The sequence below is a fragment of the Homalodisca vitripennis genome, chromosome 2 (genome assembly GCF_021130785.1).
Source record: "Homalodisca vitripennis isolate AUS2020 chromosome 2, UT_GWSS_2.1, whole genome shotgun sequence".
NCBI lineage: Eukaryota > Metazoa > Arthropoda > Insecta > Hemiptera > Cicadellidae > Homalodisca > Homalodisca vitripennis.
The window spans coordinates 175,790,913-175,811,258 of record NC_060208.1 but is presented as its reverse complement, the minus strand read 5'-3'; the positions used below and the strand labels follow the sequence as shown (position 1 = coordinate 175,811,258).

General features: G+C 35.7%; 1 protein-coding gene across 1 annotated transcript in view; it reads right to left on the bottom strand.

Annotated features, from left to right (window-relative positions):
- The window catches only part of LOC124355069 (follistatin), a 125,974-nt gene that overhangs the window by 33,816 nt on the left and 71,812 nt on the right, over positions 1–20,346 (bottom strand). The window contains exons 2-3 of the mRNA XM_046805997.1: positions 19,091–19,279; positions 2,243–2,467 (exon numbers count right to left, since the gene is read on the bottom strand). Of these exons, the coding sequence (XP_046661953.1) occupies positions 2,243–2,467; positions 19,091–19,279 (414 nt within the window). The remainder of the gene's footprint in view (positions 1–2,242; positions 2,468–19,090; positions 19,280–20,346) is intronic.

The window sequence follows — 20,346 nt, the reverse complement described above, 5'->3', positions numbered from 1 at the left end:
TGGGAAATAATAAATAACGTATCCAACACAACTCACGTAAACGGACCCCATTAAGAGTGGCGGACGAAAAACTAGTTTTACATAATTCTTCAATTTTCCAACAGAAGATATTCTAATCGTGAATCACGCCGACTGTGTCTACAAATTCCCGAGCTGGGATAACGGAGCAGATGATCGGTGGGTGGATTAGGCTAATTTATCTGGATTTCCCGTATCTAGCGTGCTTAATGAGTCGCTCATGAAGGGGGTGTTCCTGGAAGTAAGGCAAGCGGTGAAATTATGGGGTAAGGCGCAGGAATGAGGAGAGCGCCCCAAGGTAGGGCTGCAGAGTACCTGACGTTGCAGCTTCCTATTAAATCATGTGCATAGATAATTGGAAGATTGGGCGTGAGAGCAGGTGTGCGAACAGAGCGCGCAAAGTGTATGTAATTACGGGATCGCCGGAAGGTCGGGTCGGATACATGCCTCCCATCAGTCCCTTGGCCCTCGGACACACCCTATGATTCATATCCGTGCCGACATTCACTCCATTTCACGGTATGTCTCCTACTCTGTAGGCAAATTTATGATATTGTATCTGCTTCAGTTGAATCGGTCATTTTAGACGATTTCCATAACCGAAGCGCGAGACGTTGTGAGGCAATTTAAACGCGATAAACGTGGTCATTTTACTATTCCGTGGTAATCGAGCACTTACAGCTCCGGCGTAATGTGGTGTACAAGAGTGTTTACTAAGCTAATAACGGTGGATTCATTGCTAATTGTGTCACAATGATCTCGTGAGCCCTCGCCTTACTGCATTATTAAAATCGCGAGATTGGATACTAACTATGTAAGAGTCGTTTAACACAACACGTAATAATGGAAGTATAATGATCTCTGCTACAGGATCGCAACTCCACGGAATCTACAATTTGTGAACAGGTCTAATATAACGCCTAGGGTTTACAAAAAGTTTAGCGACTCGTCGTTGCTGCAGGTAATTCGATAAAATCATAAGTTGTAAACCCAGCTTAACACAACACGTAATAATGGAAGTATAATGATCTCTGCTACAGGATAGCAACTCCACGGAATCTACAATTTGTGAACAGGTCTAATATAACGCCTAGGGTTTACAAAAAGTTTAGCGACTCGTCGTTGCTGCAGGTAATTCGATAAATCATAAGTTGTAAACCCAGCTTAACACAACACGTATTACTAGCAATGTCGCGGAATCTATTGCTTATGAAAAGAAACCTAATATAATACGTAAGAAAAGTAACACCACTGAATCTAGGACTTCTAAAAAAAGGCCAGCATAACATGTAAGACTAGTAACTTTGCGGTATCACTATTTGTGAAACATTTGTGACATAACACTTAAGTAGTAACACCACTGAATCTAGGACTTCTAAAAAAAGGCCAGCATAACATGTAAGACTAGTAACTTCGCGGTATCACTATTTGTGAAACATTTGTGACATAACACTTAAGTAGTAACACCACTGAATCTAGGACTTCTAAAAAAAGGACAGCATAACAAGTAAGACTAGTAACTTCGCGGTATCACTATTTGTGAAACATTTGTGACATAACACTTAAGTAGTAACACCAAGGAATCCAATACTTCTAAAGTAAGGAATCTAACCTTCCAATACTTATAGAAGACGGCTACCATATTATGTATGACTATCAAAGCCAAAGATTTGGCTACCTATGTAAGAGGTTAACATAAGATAGTAATTTATGTTAAATCTTAAAAAATTGTCGCCAGTTATAAAGATGATTGATCTAGAATCAAACGTAATCTCGGATCAATTACCTGTTACTATCGTTAAAGAAGTTGTAATTCATAAAAATTGAGTAGTAATTAATTCGGTGTTGAATTAACTATAGGAAAATTTTAAAAAAATGTGTGATTATTCTTAAATTGGATATTTCTTTATACTTCGGCTTTAATGGTTATATTTGCCATTATTATCAATGTAGGCGTTCAGATAATTAGGAAAAAATCGCACGCGAGAAATATGGTTACATTATTCCACTCTTACGACCGATTCCTTAACACAGGTATATTCCCTACACTAAGTTTTTTAACGGATAAAAAAATTTCTCTAAGTGAAAATTTGAATCAATACTTTTAAATTTTAAATATAAAATAGATCTTGAATAAGAATCAGCCATGTCGTGTGATTCGTTGAATTAGTCGAGAAAAAGTGAGTTGACATTATTACAATATAATAATGAATGTGTTACTAACTTTGGCACATGCCGCGGTAGGCGACTGCAAGGGAGGCATTTTTCTTCCTGCAAGCACGCTTCCTGAGCTTGCAGATAGAGCGGTACGTGCGACCGTCGGTGCCACACACAGGACCCAGGTAGTAGTTCTTGTTACCTTTGCAGCGAGGGTAGCACACGCACTTTGGTAGACCATTCCTGACAATGCACTTCTTCCCCGCCCCACACTGCACGTCCTTGCACGTCTCTGCAAACAAAATCAGGAGACAATTATTAAACCCTTAGTTTATTTTCCAGAAAGTGCATCAATGTTGGTTGGAACAAGTGGATTAGTTGTCCTGAAAGACTATATCTTCATTCGATTATAAGTAATACAAACAACACAATTGAGAAAAATTGATTTTTACGATTTGGTGTTCATGAAATTCAGGTGGTCGGCTTTTGAGAAGGAGGAAATTCAATCTTGACCATTGGTCAGAATTCTTTCTTAATGATCTATGAACTGCTTTAAGTCACTATTTTGAATTGTAAATAAGCCAAGGAACTATATTTCAACCCAAAATTTTTTTGTTGTATTCCACATGTGCTACAATGTTAGAATTTTAATTAAGGTAAGCTATGGCTATCACAACCGAAAAATTAACTTGCGCTATAGCCAGTTCCTGTTTTTGTTGCTATAGATAAAAGTCAAACCACTTATTTTGCGGCAGAAGTTTCGATACATATAGTAAGAAGTTCGTAGTGAGATTGGATTCAAGACAGTAAATACAGCTTCTGAATGGTATATAGATTTTTTCTATTTAAAACTAAAATCAACGTCAATAATACCAACACATATCAGTACTTATGGTATGACTGTCGTCATCCATCCTATAATACGACGGGGTCCTATGATATTTTTGAAATTAAATATTTTTGTATTTATGGTTAAGAGAAAAATTTAATAATAATAAACAAATGGATATAATAAACAACACATTTTTCATAACCTGTTATGCAGAATGTTTTAAAGTCCCAATAAAGAAATCAAATTTGTAAAGCAATATAGGTTCATATTTTATTTAGACCGTCTGGTAGCCTAGATTTTAAAATTAGCTAATGCATGATTTCAACATTACTTAAATATGGAAATTGTATTAATTAAAAATTCCTTTTGTGTTAAAGCAATTTCTAAATTATTTTAGTTACGTTGAATTGCATGTGCAGATAATGAACTGTCTCTCAGAATTTCCGTGGACAGCATCAAATTAATGATTAGTTATTAATACTTGTATAAGACTGATTTGTTTTTCGAATGTAACCTTTGTGCCATATTTACAGGTATATAAATATAATACATACTTTGGAATGAGAAGCCCACCTAATTTCAAAAGTTTGTCTACTTCTGTGCTTGTATTCCACTTCAGGCAGAAGGGGTAGAGTGAAAATCTTATACCCGACTGTGCCTTACTGGACATCCATTGATAGTTGCTAAATTTCTTTCATCACTGTAGGTCAAGCGGCTCTCGAGATAAGGTGTGGAAAAACTAATGTGACATACACACAAACATACAAAGAGATGGATTTTTTAAACTTTCCCGATTTAAATTTGGGGGAATTTAGCTGTGCTCGTAGGGCCCAAATACTACCCTTTCAACAAATAAACGCTATCTGTGTGGCAGGTTGCGTTTACGTGCTAACTGCTGAGATGAAGGCGCAACAATCTCTTTAACGACTTTAAACTCACGATTTCGATTTGCAGATTAGTATTGACAAATACGTTATTTTCAAAAACCCGTAAACAACACTATAACAACTGAAAAACAAGGTCAAGTCCTATTATTACTATTATTTGGTATTCTCTTATTATTTACGGAGTGGCTATATGCCCGGTCACCAGTCTTGGTTTCAAAGAACGGGAACGACTATGACGTCACAAACTGTGACGTCAAAGGTTTTGAAGTAGCTCTAGCACTTGTGGTGTATAATAAATATCATTCATTTGGTAATGATGAGATTTGACATTGTAAATTATTCATTACATCAAACATAAAGATGAGGTTCCACGTCGACACAAACTTGTTGAACATTCCATTGAGTTGAGATAGAACAGAAAAGTAAAATTATGTTATTGGTTGGTTGTTAGAACTATTAATTTTATTTTTGCCTAGAACCCATAATACTCTAGGATAGACACTTGCTGAATATAAAAGTAAACCATCATTACTTAGAGAGTTATTGAAAGGTAATGAATGTCAAAGTTGTGAATTGATGCTAAATGTATTAATGTTAGGTTAAAATTCTTATACAGATACATTTAAAACATGAATTTGTTTTTAAAGTTTTCTTTTCATTCCCTCTTCTGAACCAACACTGGATTAGTTTTTTCTAACACAATTAATTACAGTACACATGTTATCTGTTATTAAAAGAGATAACTACAAACAGTTTGGGTATATATAAAATTTGGCAGCTAACAACTTATATGTAAACGTTACTGTCTACGTACTTTTCATTTAATTTTGTGTACAATACAGCATAAAAGTATATATAGTGAAACAAGCAAGTTACCGCCTTTGTCTCTGTACAAATTCGTTATGAGCTTTCAAATGTTCTTTTATCTGTGGATCATAATTAATTAAAACCACTATATACATAAACATGGTTATTACTTTGAGAGTTTTGGGATCAATATAAACGGTATGCAGTAGATTACACACCAAACATCATTTATACATGATCTGGAATTCGATTTCAATTACATACATTTATAAGGCTTCAAACAGAAATTTAAAAGTGAACAACTATATTTCATGAAATAGGTCTATACCCTAAATATACGGTACTCAATATTGTGCATCAAACTTCGCAGTTGTGATTAAACTCCATAAGTGTGAATACAAACAAAAATTAAATTACAAGTACGTATAAAATTTTAAATCTTTAGAAATATACAGTGATCTTATCTTTTGATCATAAAGTGCACAGTATTGATCCGTGTAAACATTATCATGCAAACTTTATAACTAACTATTTAATTTAGATGCTTACAAAGAGCTATTTGTCACATTTTAGTAACAGCATTATACCGCATTGGTAAATTACGTCCAATCCCTCTTACAACTCTATTAAGTGAATTACTTATTTTTACTCATTTTTTAAGTTAATAAATATTGTAAGTTCTCAGTTAATTCCATTTTAATAATTTTCTTATCATGCATTCTACGGCTTTATTTTAGTTTGCCTCTCCTAATTATAATTAATAATTCAAGTTTCATATTTAGAGTCAATTTTAGGAATTTTCATGATAAATTTTTGTTAAATAAGAATGTTGAGCTTGAGGAAACATCAGTCCCCGAGATTTATTGTACAGTAATGGGAAAGCGGAAGGGATTGTGGTAATGAAAAGAACTGTCTGTATCATCCACGTTAAATGCATTAGATCTACGACAGTTGTGCTGGGTGTGAGATGCCATCAGTTGTTTCGTTGAGATGCCGTATACAACTCTTATAACTTTCTCTAGACTGTTATTGCTTTAACGCAATTTTCCGTTTTTGGCCAGTCACATCTTAATGAACATATTCAGGCTTCTTTTTATGGTAAGTTAACAGCTCAAAATTCTTTCGTGTAAGAAGCCAACTTTTCTAGATAATCCTATTTGTTATCGTAATGACACATCCCTGTGTTTTATAACAATGAATGAGAATTATACATTGATGTATAACATTTCAAGTTCCAGTTTAAGTGTTACTTTACATCTGTCTGACTCATCCAGACGTTTGTATAACTGACAGTATTTTGCCGAAAACAATAGAAAAGTTAGGTAGTGATGTAGACTGTATGCTATATACTTTAAACTGTACCAAGATCCCTTCTATAAGAACTTAGTCCGATAATACATAAGTGATTAATAATAAAACTATTTTTAATCGGTAAATGGAAGAATTAATTTTCAAATATCCCAAGACGAGAGACTAATTTCACTCTTACCACTTACATACAACATACAATGAAATCATAACCATTTGAGTGTTATTAGTAAATAAAACAAATGTTCCAGTTATTTTATGCTATTAAATGACATACATATTTAATATGACAAAAATTATTTATAATTAATTATGATTTCTCTTAATGACTATTAATTGAAACATTCCAGAAAAATTTTGAGAAACAAAACTATATCTTAATAAACTACGAAGTGTAGATTCTGGTACATGGTTAATTTTTAGTTGTATGTTTCTTCTTTTTAATTTATTTAAGCGTACACTTTTATTACATTACCGTTCAATACATTACCAATGCATAATATGCAATTAATAAAATAGTCTACAAATTGTGTTTTTATATTTCTAAGGCAGTGGTGTAAAGGTGACAGTTATGCCTGCCCTTTCGTTACGTCACGGTTGACGTCACCACTCATCGCCCGTCTGTCTAATCTACAGACGGTAGCCGGCCATATAGCCACAGCGTATTATTTAATTCCACTACAATCAGAACTGTCACAAGACAAACTGATTTTAGCGAGTGCGATGAGTTATTTGGGCCAATACGATTCATGAAAGGAAGGTTTTACCCATGAATCACAAGAAATGTTTTCGGGACGCAGCGTATAATGCTACCCCGCCACCCCTCCCAAAATTCTATTTCCTTGGTTCAGTCCAAAGTTATATTAATATTTATATACCTAATCAGTATCGTATCTTTTAACAGTAATAATATCTATTTCCTCTTGACGATTTTCTATGGTAAAAATTGCATTTAGTGTATGGTGTGTTGGTATATTATTTCACGTGCTATAGTCACGAATTCATTACGGCCGCTTTTTCCTCGTAATCAAGGAGCTCATGGTTTGTTATAAAACATGTTACTGCCCAGTCCCTCCGGTTTGTATTCTTCGACTACTGTGAATACGCCATCCTAAAATGTCTAAGGAAACCAAGTTCAAGTATCCCACATGTACAAATTCACAACTTTGTTCATTAAGTAGAATCCAGAGTAAACTGGTTTCAATACGCCAGTGCTGCCATCTGTAATAAAGGTTAGTTAGTGCTATTTGTCATCACTATGTGCATCATGCAACAACAGCTGAGATTTATTCATACAAATAATAAGTAATGTGACATTGGATGTCAGCAACTTTGTCAGTTGCCAAAAATGTTGCCTTTCTTTACAGTAATTACATGTTTTTTAAATTATTTTTAAACGTGTTTGTAAGTGATATTTATAAATAAAAATATGCTTATGTTTGATTCCTATATCTAAGTAATGTACAAGCCAAACGCCACCCTAATCCGTCCACTTGCCTCCCCAGCGAAGTACTGGATTATATATTTGCCAGATCGACATCGAACAAACCATGTTTAGAATACAAATTATTATTTTAGTTCTAATAGAATCTAAATTCCTGTATGATACTATTTTAAATCCGTATAGGGATGTAATCCCGAAGCCAGACAAAAAATGTAAATTTATCTGCCAATTTCATGTATAGTTTCTGGAAGTAACCTCTATTTTATGCAGTCTTTCCACGACAAAACTGTGTAAGTAAGATGGCAGTGAAGATTTTTCATTAAAAAAGATAATACAATTCGGTTTGGTAGCTTTCGGAATTGAGAGCTTTCACAGTTTTTAAAGTTTGTTAAATGAAATATATAGGTGGTTAGATGAACAATTTTGAATAGCAATGATATGGCCGATATCTCTTTAGACCTGCTACCAGGCGTTATTACATTAAATGGCTTATAAGTTGATCAAGTTACGGTACAAAATGTAATAATTAATAACTGAAGAATTTTTATGTATTAAATTATTATTCGTATATGTAATAAGTATTATTTTAAAGTCTCTATGAATTTTTATTGTAGTTTTCTGATGTCCTTCTTGTTGCAGATATCTCATTGTGTTTTATATATGAACAGTAAACATTATAATGTCACAACATCATTTGCTTAGTTAATTTAAAAGTACCACTTCAAATTTCTTTATCTTGTATGGAAAGCAACAAGTATAGACGAGTAAGCTTAAAAGTAACAACACTCCTTATTTTAACCTGCTCTGTAACCACTGATGAGCACAGATGTTATCCAAATATCAAAAGAGTAAGTTTTAGTAAAAATATGCTTTGACAAGTAAAAGTAAATTTGAGCGAATATTGAGTATACAGTGTTTGTTCATTAGTATAATGCAGATATCAAAGACAAAATTACTATTTAACTTAAAGACTGCTACAGATTTAAAGACTGTTATAAAACACATCTTGGTTTTTCACCGAAAGTAGTTCTCAGACAAACTCAGCTATGGGATCAGAAATGCCTTAGACCGGAATAAACTACAACGACTATAGGTATACAGTATTTGACAGAAATAGTTTATCAGACCAGCGTACATTCCTGATCGGAGCATCAATGCATAATCGTTTCAAAATGGCGTAGAACCCCATCATTACATAATTATTGTGTTAATTGAAAAACTAAGAAATTTGACTTAAACAGATTCCTCCGCGCAGGTCTAAAATAGGTTAATTTTTAGTGAAACCGTTTATCATGAAACGTTTTCCATGTAGTGATAATCCAGATAGTAATATTTCCTTTGGTTACTTCCTATAAATGTTGTATTTGATTGTTTATTTTTTTAATTGTATTGATCTTTAAATACAGTACAACTTTGTTCCGTAAAAATTTAAAATTGGTTTAAATATTTTTTAGAACATTTTAGATGCCCGCATAAATTATTTCATTATAACTAATAAAATAATATGTTTTTTAAATATGTTATGTCTTTATCTCTCCATAATTTTCTCTTTTTCTTATTTTTTTTTGTAATCCGTGTCTTCCGTTGAGTCAAATAATTACAATTTGGTCCTCTTGTTCGATTTAAGTAAGTGAACTCTATTGTAATTACCGGGGTACTACAAGAATCAACACTGGGTTCCCTTCTCTTTACATTTATACATCAATGACATCCCAAAAATACTTTTATATTCATTAGATCATTATCATAACAGGTTATCTGTGGCTATTTTGCCAATGACTTCAGTTTATTATGTGGCTACAAAGATCCTAAAGTGTTTGAAAGAAATGAATCATAACTTTTCTAAGACTGAGGCAATACAATTTTACGAAAAATGTGGCAGTTTAATCATTAAATTTCTTTCGTATATAAAGCTCAATTCCTCAGTCAAGTTGATGTTAATTCACATAAATGACAACCTGGAATGGAAAACCCATATAGCGGTTTTGTGCAAACAACTTCTATAATACTCTCTCTGCGGTGGCGCTCTCATTTTGCCTCGCAAGGAAACCCTCAGGTAGCTTACGGTGGTATTTTAAGTCAAGGCTGAAATATGGTCTAGCTTTTCGGAGAGTTTTTGATCTTCAAACTTTTAATAGAGTTTTTCTCTGCAAGAAAGGGCCTTGCGGGTGGTGTGAGGACTCTGAGGAATTATTGTGTTAGACATAAAAGATAACTCTAATTTGGTCCTAAGTTATTTAACTTTTCGTATCTTGAAATATTAACAGCTTTAATGTTATTTAAGACACAATTAGGACTTTACTTGGTCGAGAAAGGTCTTTTACAGCGTGTATTAATTTATTGACATTATTTGAATGTGAGCTTAAAGTTCACTTGCTTTATTAATAATTTTGGTTAATTAGTGTTAGTTGTTTTTTTTAATATTTTAATTGTGTAATTGACTTACAAAAATATCTGTAATGTTCAGTGGTGTAAAATATAGAAATTTTGGAGTATTTATTAAAAATGCATCTTTGTTTATTTAAATAAATAAAAGTTATTTGTTAAGTTTATATTCGATTTTTTTCAAACGGTTTTAATATTTCCCCTTTTTTTAAAACGACAAACTAATTCATTCTCTAGTAAGAGATCCATTTAACTCGGTAAATATGGAATTAATATTCTTCACTTAAACTTTCAAAATAATACAAGAAAATATTTTAAATGAGATAAAAATAGGATTCTCATCTACTGTTAAACTTGTTTTATAGTAAGACAGATTGCTGAGTTGGAAATATTTTTCACCCATAAATAGAACGATTAGTACCCGTCAATTTCTTTAACTGGATCGAAGCAGTAGGAGAATGCTGTTTATAGTCATTAGTGTCTATATATCCTAGGGTTCCTATGGACGAAACGTAAAACAATACTAAGCACTCATTATCTTCCACATAATCTCTATATACAAAAGGCAATGTCCCCACTTACTCACTCACTCACTTATCACTGTATGAAGTTTGAGTTGAAATGGGGTTACAACCCCAAGATGAACAACATTTTTGTTATTTATGTTTCCGGTGGTCTGATATGGATAGAAGATTCATGTGGCTTAAGCTTTAACAGACATTGCCAAGAGTTGTTATGACGATCAACTTACCTATAGGGGTGAAATAGGGCTGCAGCCCTAAAAGAACTATAATTGGTTTTTGCTTTCTCGCTGTCCTAAACAATGGAATTTGATACACATGTGTTTATGAACTCAACAGACTACAAGAAACGCCTTAAACCGGAAGTAGATGCTTTTCCACCGAAGACGACTTTCCAGGCCTATGTATTTATATATTTTTTATAATCAGGGCAACACTGAAAATGCTACTGCTACTTTTTATTTAGTTAAAATCAAATACTGACAATTTTTACTCTGAAAAATTCATCCAAATGCTCTGGTTCACGCCGCGTTGCCGGTTCACACCGCTTGAGACAGTGCTTACACAATTACATTCTTGAAATATAATAGGAGTTCCAAGCAAAATATAACCTTCAGGAATCATATCCAAAAATATAGTTTAAAGAATCCTGGGGCAGCTTAATTCTTTTTTTTAATATGTTCCATTCACAAGCGAAACTGTTGATCTGGATAATCTTGGATAAATTTCCACAAAATTGGTAATTTGTGTTGTTCTAAAATGTTTAACCTTTAAAGTTATGTGTACTTAAATACTTTATTTTTAACTTTGAGTTGATGTTTATATTTCTTACAAGGATTTTTAATACATCAAGATTCCAAGTAAGCCTAATACATGCACTAATTATTATCAGTAGCTAATTGAATTCTCATAACAATATTATATTAGCCTTAAGAGATATTTGCAAAGTGCCAAGTGGTGAATTTATGCAATTGAGAAGAATTATAAAAACAGTATAATTATCTTGTACATCTAATAAATATTTAAAATGCAAATCCATTAGTGTTGTGGGAATGAAGACGCAACTTAGCTACGCATTGATTAAAATTAAGTCGTCTCATCATTCTGATTCCACGAACCACCCTTGCACAGGCCCCCATACCGGTTATCCACATAGAACGTAATCAGTCGGAAGGTCGGAATTCCTCAGAACATGTCGGCCAAAGACGCGCCAAATTGATGTTTTTCGAACCGGAACCATTACTCTAATTCTGCCGAGTTATTTTCCCTTGGTGCAACTGACCTGGAGGCGCAAAAACTGCGGGTAATTGAAAATTGCAACGAGACTGAGCGAGCGAGCGAAACGAAAATCTATCGAGTCGGCTCATTAGTGACTCAGCCGAGATGGAGACACGAGCTCCGAGGCCTTGGCCAGTCTGCTGCACTTCGATTACTGGCTGCTACTTCCATGACTAACTGCAGTGATCTGTCTCTGCTTGTCTACAGATCTACCAGCATGGTTCTGATTCTTGAGAGCCTTGGCCCAAACCGCGTGACCGGCCAGTCTGCTGCACTTCGATTACTGGCTGCTACTTCCATGACTAACTGCAGTGATCTGTCTCTGCTTGTCTACAGATCTACCAGCATGGTACTGATCCTCGAGAGCCTTAGCCCAAACCGCGTGACCGGCCAGTCTTCTGCACTTCCATGACTAACTGCAGTGATGTGTCTCTGCTTGTCTACAGATCTACCAGCATGGTTCTGATTCTTGAGAGCCTTGGCCCAAACCGCGTGACCGGCCAGTCTGCTGCACTTCGATTACTGGCTGCTACTTCCATGACTAACTGCAGTGATCTGTCTCTGCTTGTCTACAGATCTACCAGCATGGTACTGATCCTCGAGAGCCTTAGCCCAAACCGCGTGACCGGCCAGTCTTCTGCACTTCCATGACTAACTGCAGTGATGTGTCTCTGCTTGTCTACAGATCTACCAGCATGGTTCTGATTCTTGAGAGCCTTGGCCCAAACCGCGTGACCGGCCAGTCTGCTGCACTTCGATTACTGGCTGCTACTTCCATGACTAACTGCAGTGATCTGTCTCTGCTTGTCTACAGATCTACGAGCATGGTTCTGATTCTCGAGAGCCTTGGCCCAAACCGCGTGACCGGCCAGTCTGCTGCACTTCGATTACTGGCAGCTACTTCCATGACTAACTGCAGTGATCTGTCTCTGCTTGTTTACAGATCTACCAGCATGGTACTGATCCTCGAGAGCCTTGGCCCAAACCGCGTGACCGGCCAGTCTGCTGCACTTCCATGACTAACTGCAGTGATGTGTCTCTGCTTGTCTACAGATCTACCAGCGTGGTTGTGATCTTCGAGAGTCTTTCTGGTTCCAAACCGCGTGACCGGCTAGTATGCTGCACTTCGATTACAGGCTGCTACTTCCATGACTAACTGCAGTGATCTGTTTTTGGTAGCCTACAGATCTACTAGCATGGTTCCGATGCTCGAGAGTCTTGGCCCAAACCGCGTGACCGGCCAGTCTGCTGCTCTTAGATTACTGGCTAAAACGTCCATAGCTGAATGCAGTGATTTGTCTCTGCTATTCACACGTTGCTAATATTCGCTGTTGACTTACCAGCGGTAATTAATCAGCATATTGTGGACACTCCACTAACGTTAGAGTTAATGATCGTATTTTTTCCTACGCTGATAGCTTATGTTTAAATCTTTATGATGTCAGATTTGAATTAGAATGCAGTTTTTGTAATATGGATTTTGAATATTTTTTAAACCATCCTTGTCAGTCACCTTCCATGATAATTATGATAAAAGTAACGCCAGAGACGTGTGTATGAGGTGTTAATTTCGAATGTTGAATCCGAAGGGATCGGCACCATCGTTAAAGACCAACATAAAAGTAACTTTTGTAACTGACATAAAAACTACACAACGTTCCCCTGTTGGAGACAGCATGTCAAACTGGTCACCCTCAGGCTTGTAACCAGCGCTGTCAACCAGCCGCGAGCGAATGTGTATTATCCATCCTGGTATTATCCATGGTGGTAGTAGCTGATATCCGGTGCCCAGAAGGTCGAAAGAAAGATGGAAACGGTTTCTCCTTAGTTTAACAAGTCCTATTTTACTGACAAATTGCCTCTTGGATAAGTGCCAGTCAGCGCGGCTCGTACATCCAGCCAAACCGATATTCGTGGCTTAGTGGAGAAATCCACTTACTTGGAGACTGGATCGGTGGAAGATTTGTGATGAAGGCCTTGACGTGGGGACATCCAGGATGACTGAGTGCCATTACAGTCTGAGCAGCCGTGGCAGAAGAGGGTCACTAGCATTAATTTTCAATTGTAGAATTGCACCAATAAGTTTCGCACCTTATCACGTTTGGCTTTAAGAGTACGCTCTACTCCTTTAGTTCGATTAAGATGTCATCGATTCTCGGTTTTGATTTTAACCAAATCATTTTATTCAATTTAAAATTTTTATAACACTAAGCTCTTATATTCACATTACAACTAAAGCAGCAATAAGTGAGTTTCCCCTACTATTACTTACAGATTTTCCAATTACAGTTATATTTTCATTTTAATGCTTTTATACAAGTTAATATCTATACACTTTTTTGTCTGAACAAGGGCATTAATTGCACGAAAATAATCCACATTTGCTTCGTTTATCTAACTAATGTGATTTATATTATTATTATATTACCAATGAGCATATTTTCGAAATGGGGCGTTTAGGCCTAGCTATCATGTCATTGAAGAAGAAGAGTAAAACTCATTCTGTCACTTTCTTTTTTTATAAAAGAAGAATTTATGTCTTACAACTTTATAATCTTGTTAAATTCGTCAATTTACTGGTCACTGTCCATGACCCGACGTCCAATTTGCATTGTATAAGCACATCGTTTTCTCAAAATCGATAGAGAAATGACCGATAGAAAAATATATCGCTGGTTAGTCGGTTTGGCGGAGGTCTAAATGGGGGAGTTTCAAAAGGGCTACAAATATGAAATGATTTTCATACATCATATTTTTCTTAGCTTGATGCACTTAAAATCCACCGTCAGGTACTTAAATAAATGTTAAATCTGCATTAGCTAACCATGCCTTAATATGATAACTTTCAGTCTCTTTATCTACTTGTTTAACGGGAACACCTATTATTTATGGTTTGAAGGTCGGTTTTAACTCTATGAAGATGGGAAAAATATAGTTTGAGGAAGAAAAATTGGCATTTTATATTTTAACCCTTTTGTTACCTTCCCCTGCCGACCTACACCAACAGTATCATGGCTGGTAATCTTTTCTTTCTTGCGAAGAATTCCTCTATTAATTTCAAGAAAAGCTAGGTTATCAATCGTACAAATTGACTCTCGTCTTTTTGACTGCAATAAATTTATTTACGAGTTCCTCAAAAACCCCACTAAATACCGATGAATACTTTTTATCAGACAGCTGTATTATGAGTATATAAGTACTAGTAGTGAGTAGTGTACTGTATTATTAAGTAGTGAAATTACTGGATAACTGAAATCTATTCCCAGTAACGTGGAGTTTTTCAGGTCCTAGGAAAGGCCGAAGGTGGGGCAGTCGCAGTTCAGTCTACTAGAAAGACTGATTGTTTAGTCACAAGTTTTTAATCTAAATTGTTCAGTTATATTTTAATTCTAGTAAATTTGATTTCACGTTTAAATTATTTTCGAGATGTGCATTCATTCCCCCAGAATACATCCTTAGCTGTGGGAACGCAACTCAGTGCTCTAGGTACCTGTAAGAGATGCATTATGGCCCTAAGCAAGGTCTAGAGATGTAACAAGCATAAATTACACCGGGCCGCCTATGCATGAGTGCACTCGTCTGCTAGTCTTGTGCAATGATTTAGCAAACCTCCATTCCATCAATGTCAGCAGGTCTGTCGCTGCTCTGTCAATGTCTTAGGTTATGTTATGGAGCTAATAGACAGTTAGAATGGCACAAGTCTTTAACGGCGTTAAACTAAACAATGATATTAATTTTAACGAATGACTGTTGTTTTATTATTTATAGCATATGTTTATAACAGTAACACAATAGTGAATACGGGTTGAGCTTTTGCAAAAGCTTCGGTTGGAGTCATCATTATCCAGTTCTACTGTGCAAACTTTTCATCTCGAGAACTATCGAAATTTAGACAGAAACGTGTACTGTTTTACATACGTGGGCAACGAATACAACATAAATCTTAAGTACGTAAAATATTCTTGAAGTTCAACAATTAATACTTATTTAAATTGTTACACCGCCTTTTTATAATAAGAATGTTCCAACAGGTTCTAGTACAAATAAACGTTGCTATGGTGGGAATGGTTAATTTAATTTGAATATTAAATTTAGATCCAGTCCACCTTCCTCTTATCGTCTGGAATCTGACGCTGTCACAGAATTAACTCCTCTAACCTGAAATCAGCATCCGTCTGAAAAGATCCAAAAAAGGTCGGCGACGAAGATGCTCAAAGGGAACCCTTTACATCGTTTTAACATCAGAGACACCTATACCACAAAATATAGTGAAATCTAAGTGAAGAGGTATTCTCATTAACATCATTCTACCAGGCCTAGAAGAGAGTGGCTTCCACTATGAACGAAATTGGACAAGCTTGGTACCTGAATAGAAAAACATAGTATCCATAAGCATACTGGGAGACTTCCTATCTCAGCATTCTAAACCAAATCATGGCAACGGGCCTGGAAGTAAGTGGTTTCCAACAGAATATTTATCGGGCAGTTCATATGTTCTAGAGCGATTTCATTTGTTTAGAAGTTCAAGACGGGTAGCGAAGGTTGGCATGTTATAAATAGATTGTAGTTAAATGTGGGGCAAGTAGTTAAAAACATACCAAATGCCCTCAATGATAATATCTTGTGGGTCTTTGAAGCTGTAGGGTTTAGTGACACTATTATAAAAGTCACATATTGATCTCTCAAATGATTAGGATTCAGTTTGTTTACAAATTTATTTATTTTGCCTTTTCTCTTTGCCATCACGGCTACCCATAAGACTCCACGAGTGATAGGCTTCACTGAAGCTCAGCCAATAATGTTCTAAGTGTTGGGATAGTTTGGCTCCAAGTGTTAATATGTCACATGTTTGATTATCTTATGGGTGTATTAAGTCTCTTTACTGATTTATTTACTATGCTATTTCTTTGTTTTCATCGAGATTACCCATAAGACCAATGTAAAAATATTCGCTAACGCTCAGCCAAATCTCATTGAGTGACATGCACCATCATCGAACTCATTGTTCCTCATGAAGCTTCATGCACAATTTCAAATCTATAGGTCAGTTCGTTTCGAGATATTGTGCGGACAGACAGACAGACAGAAATGAAATTTTTCCCGCCCCACCAGTGGATAGGCTTTGCTACAGCTCAGCCAACTAGAATTGAAAAAGACAAAGTCCAAAGTATATTAGATTTAACAGTTTTACAGCCATATCTAAAAACTACTCGTATGTATTATCATACTGAGAAACCCAGAAAGAATAATATGTAGAAAGCAGTGTAATCCATGGTCACATCATACTTATCCATGGCATCTGATGAAATTAATACACATTTGTGTCTATAAAGAGAAAGCGAAAAATTATGATCTAAATCTGTCAAATATCATTGAAAGTTTCCAAAATTAAGGGAGTGAACGTGTCCGTTACGAATTCAGATCAACAGCTCACGGCTTCTTTGCTAAGTATTTGACTGCAAAAGTGAACATAGCAGAGATACCGACCTGACTCGGTGAGTAGAAGGCCAGCTGAAGACTGATGTCGAAGGCTACAGAGGTCTGTAGCCCCACTCCCACCATGACTGTCGACCTGACGGTGCATTCCACCTCGTACTGAAGTGGCGAGGTGGGCCGAATCATACCGACTCGGAGGACGGCTAAATATAGCTCCTGTTAATTTGCATCACTAGAAAGCAGATCTTCTCGGTGTCGGATGCAAGAACAACACTCGGACATCTTGTTGGGGTGGGGGGGGGGGCAAGAACAACACTCCGTCATTTTGTGAGGGGGGGCGATCCAACGTAACTGTTGAGTCGGTCCGAGGCGAAAATTGGCACTAAATTGTCACTCTTTGTTGTTCCATTAATTGGCGCCCGCTTGCTGGTGCCAGGTTAAGTTTCAGCTCAAAAATAAAGCTTCAAGAACGAGGATCGATATGACGTCTATGAACAGAATTTGTTCAGAATCATGTTTCCAAATCGAATCCAATGTGTTATTTAGCCCTCTTAATTTCAGAATATAGTTTATTTTATAAAGACAACGAGTCTGGATATGTTGAAATTGAACATTTCAGAAGATACCTTGTGGTTTCTACAGAAGATGGCTGAAGAGTTCATATAAATGGTTAAATCTTGGATTTCATATATGTTACTGTTTGGAATGGCATACCAACTTTATCCGATGTGATTCTTTATATTTTCACAAAATCCCATTGTGTTAGTCATAAAAATTTGTACTATTCCAGAATGCAATCAGAATCTCTTAAGAGTAAAAAATGACCTTGAGTAATATCCATAAGAATAACTTTTAAACCTCACGTTTAAAAAATATTTTTAATCACAGCGTCATTGAAGGCGTCTCGTTTTAAAGATATATAACTAATACGCATACAAACGCTTTTTAATTTTTTTTGTAAAGTATTACTCTTTAAGTATTTCAACGATGAAGTACTTAAGATCTTTTTCTGAATAACTAATTTTTTTTGAATACCTATTAATTATGTTTTCAAAAGACGTGACATCTCCATTACTGTACGACTAAAACTAAGTTTATAAAGTACGTACAGGTAGACGTGGGGCTACAATCAGACACCTGTTCATCACGCTGAACGAGGCTCACTGCTGTTGTTTCAGTGCAATAAGCGTATCCAGCTTGTGTGGGAACTTGTTAGCATCTTCAATTAGCACTGATTGTTCCATTACTAGCATTTTAGCACACGATAACGTCGTATGCTCAGTGTAAGTCCATAAAAGTACCGACATTGTTCAGTTTGAAATATTGTGTGGTGATTGCAGAACATGTATCCATCAAGTTTCTTGAAATCGACTATGAGTAAGAGTGGAACGAACACAAACTGCTTTGATTATCTGTCCCAATACAGATATTCTCAATCGAAATTGTATAAACTCTCAATAGCATTATAGATAACCAGAATGAATTTAATAAGAGTGTATCACAACTTCTATTAAAATTTCTATTATTTTATGGCTTATAAGAAAGAATAATTTCCCTACTGTAAAATTGTTTTCAAACTAAAAACAAATTAATTTGTTGTTTCGATTTTACACAATACTAATAATAAAGCGACAATGACAGCAACATTCAAACAAAGTGAGTCACACGCAATTAAAACGACCATAAATTGCATATGCCTTGAACCAAATTAACTTTGGTATGCTTCGAAAACCCATTCACGAGGTTGCATTAAATACAATAATCTCTTTAACATAACTCAAACACAAACTAGTAACAATCCATGTGGCTAGGAAAAAACAAATTAAAATTACATCCATGCCGTAATTCATTAATGACACTACTTTGTAAGAATACATTTGATACATATGTACTAATAAATTCTGTACAACCGACAGAGGCCAATCTAACTGATATGCTGATTAGTAAACGGGTAGTCAAGAGAACACAGTGTTAGATTTACATCAAGCATACTCATGCAAGAATTCAGAATAGTTACCTCTACACGGATGGCAAGGGACTCCTCCACCGAGAACCCTCCAGAAGAAGAGTGTCCCGGCATCCAAATCGTCGCTGCTCCAAGCCGTCTCGACGCCATTGGTAGCGCAGCATTCCTCCTTGGTCATTCTTTCGTCCAGTAGCTCCGTGCAGCGTCCGTCTCGTACCATCGCCGACCAGCATATTCCTCCTGGACATCAATCATGCGGCTAGTGATGATTTGGTAAAAATTTAATATTTATTTTAATTTAGTAGTTTCATCCGATGGTTTCATTTGATACTAGTTGAGCTACGGAAAAGAGCAGTTGTCCAACACTAATAAAGCAAGCTATTTACTTTAAAATATAGATATCAAAATAAGGTCACATAAGAGGTAGAGTCTTGCTTGTAAAAAGCAGGACTTCCAGACTGGGATAAAAAAGAACGTTAGTGTGTGAACGTTTGTCTAATCAAGTGAGAGTTCAATTTGTCAATAGTTTTCCGAATTGATCAAAAGTGCCACAACACCGAAGCAAGCTATATTAGTAAAAACAATATTTATAGATTAGATACCGGAGTCTTTTGCACAATATGTTTAAAACGTGTGGATAGAAACGAAAATGGTTACATGTTTACCAGCTATACAAACGATGTTAAGCTTTACAGCAAAAGACCGATGTCGTCTGTTAGTAGAAAGGCTTGTCTTTTACCTTGATTACATTTTTGCGCTTGGGGAGTTACAATATAAATAAAATATTTTACTAAAGCGCAGAAACTGTTCGAGTAGAAACCTCATTAATTATTAACAAACAACCTTAATGGATCCAACTAGTGTAACAGATATCCAAAATTTACTTATTATACAGTTTTGATTAATAACCATACAATTAAAGTGGTTATTGTGTTGGAAATACTTATGTCAAATTTAAAGAGCAGTGGAGTAGCAACAAAAAGCAAAGAATGTTATACAGGAGGCTTAGTTAGTGGCTAATTAACCTGATTCATTATGAACCCGAAACTTGACATTAGGAGGTTTAGTAGTCTATTAACCGTACCTTAGCAGCTCATACTGTAACCACATGGAACGTCATACAATAGTTAAGTTAACTGTGCGAAGGCTGTTGTCATTCGTGTCATTCATTAGTCTAAAAACATACAAGGAAATGAATATCCTCCAATGAAGGCACTAGATCATGTTAACATAAATGTTCTACTTTCACAACGTTCCAAGAGACAGCTGTTAAACAGTCAAGAACGAGGAAATACAAAGATCTGAAG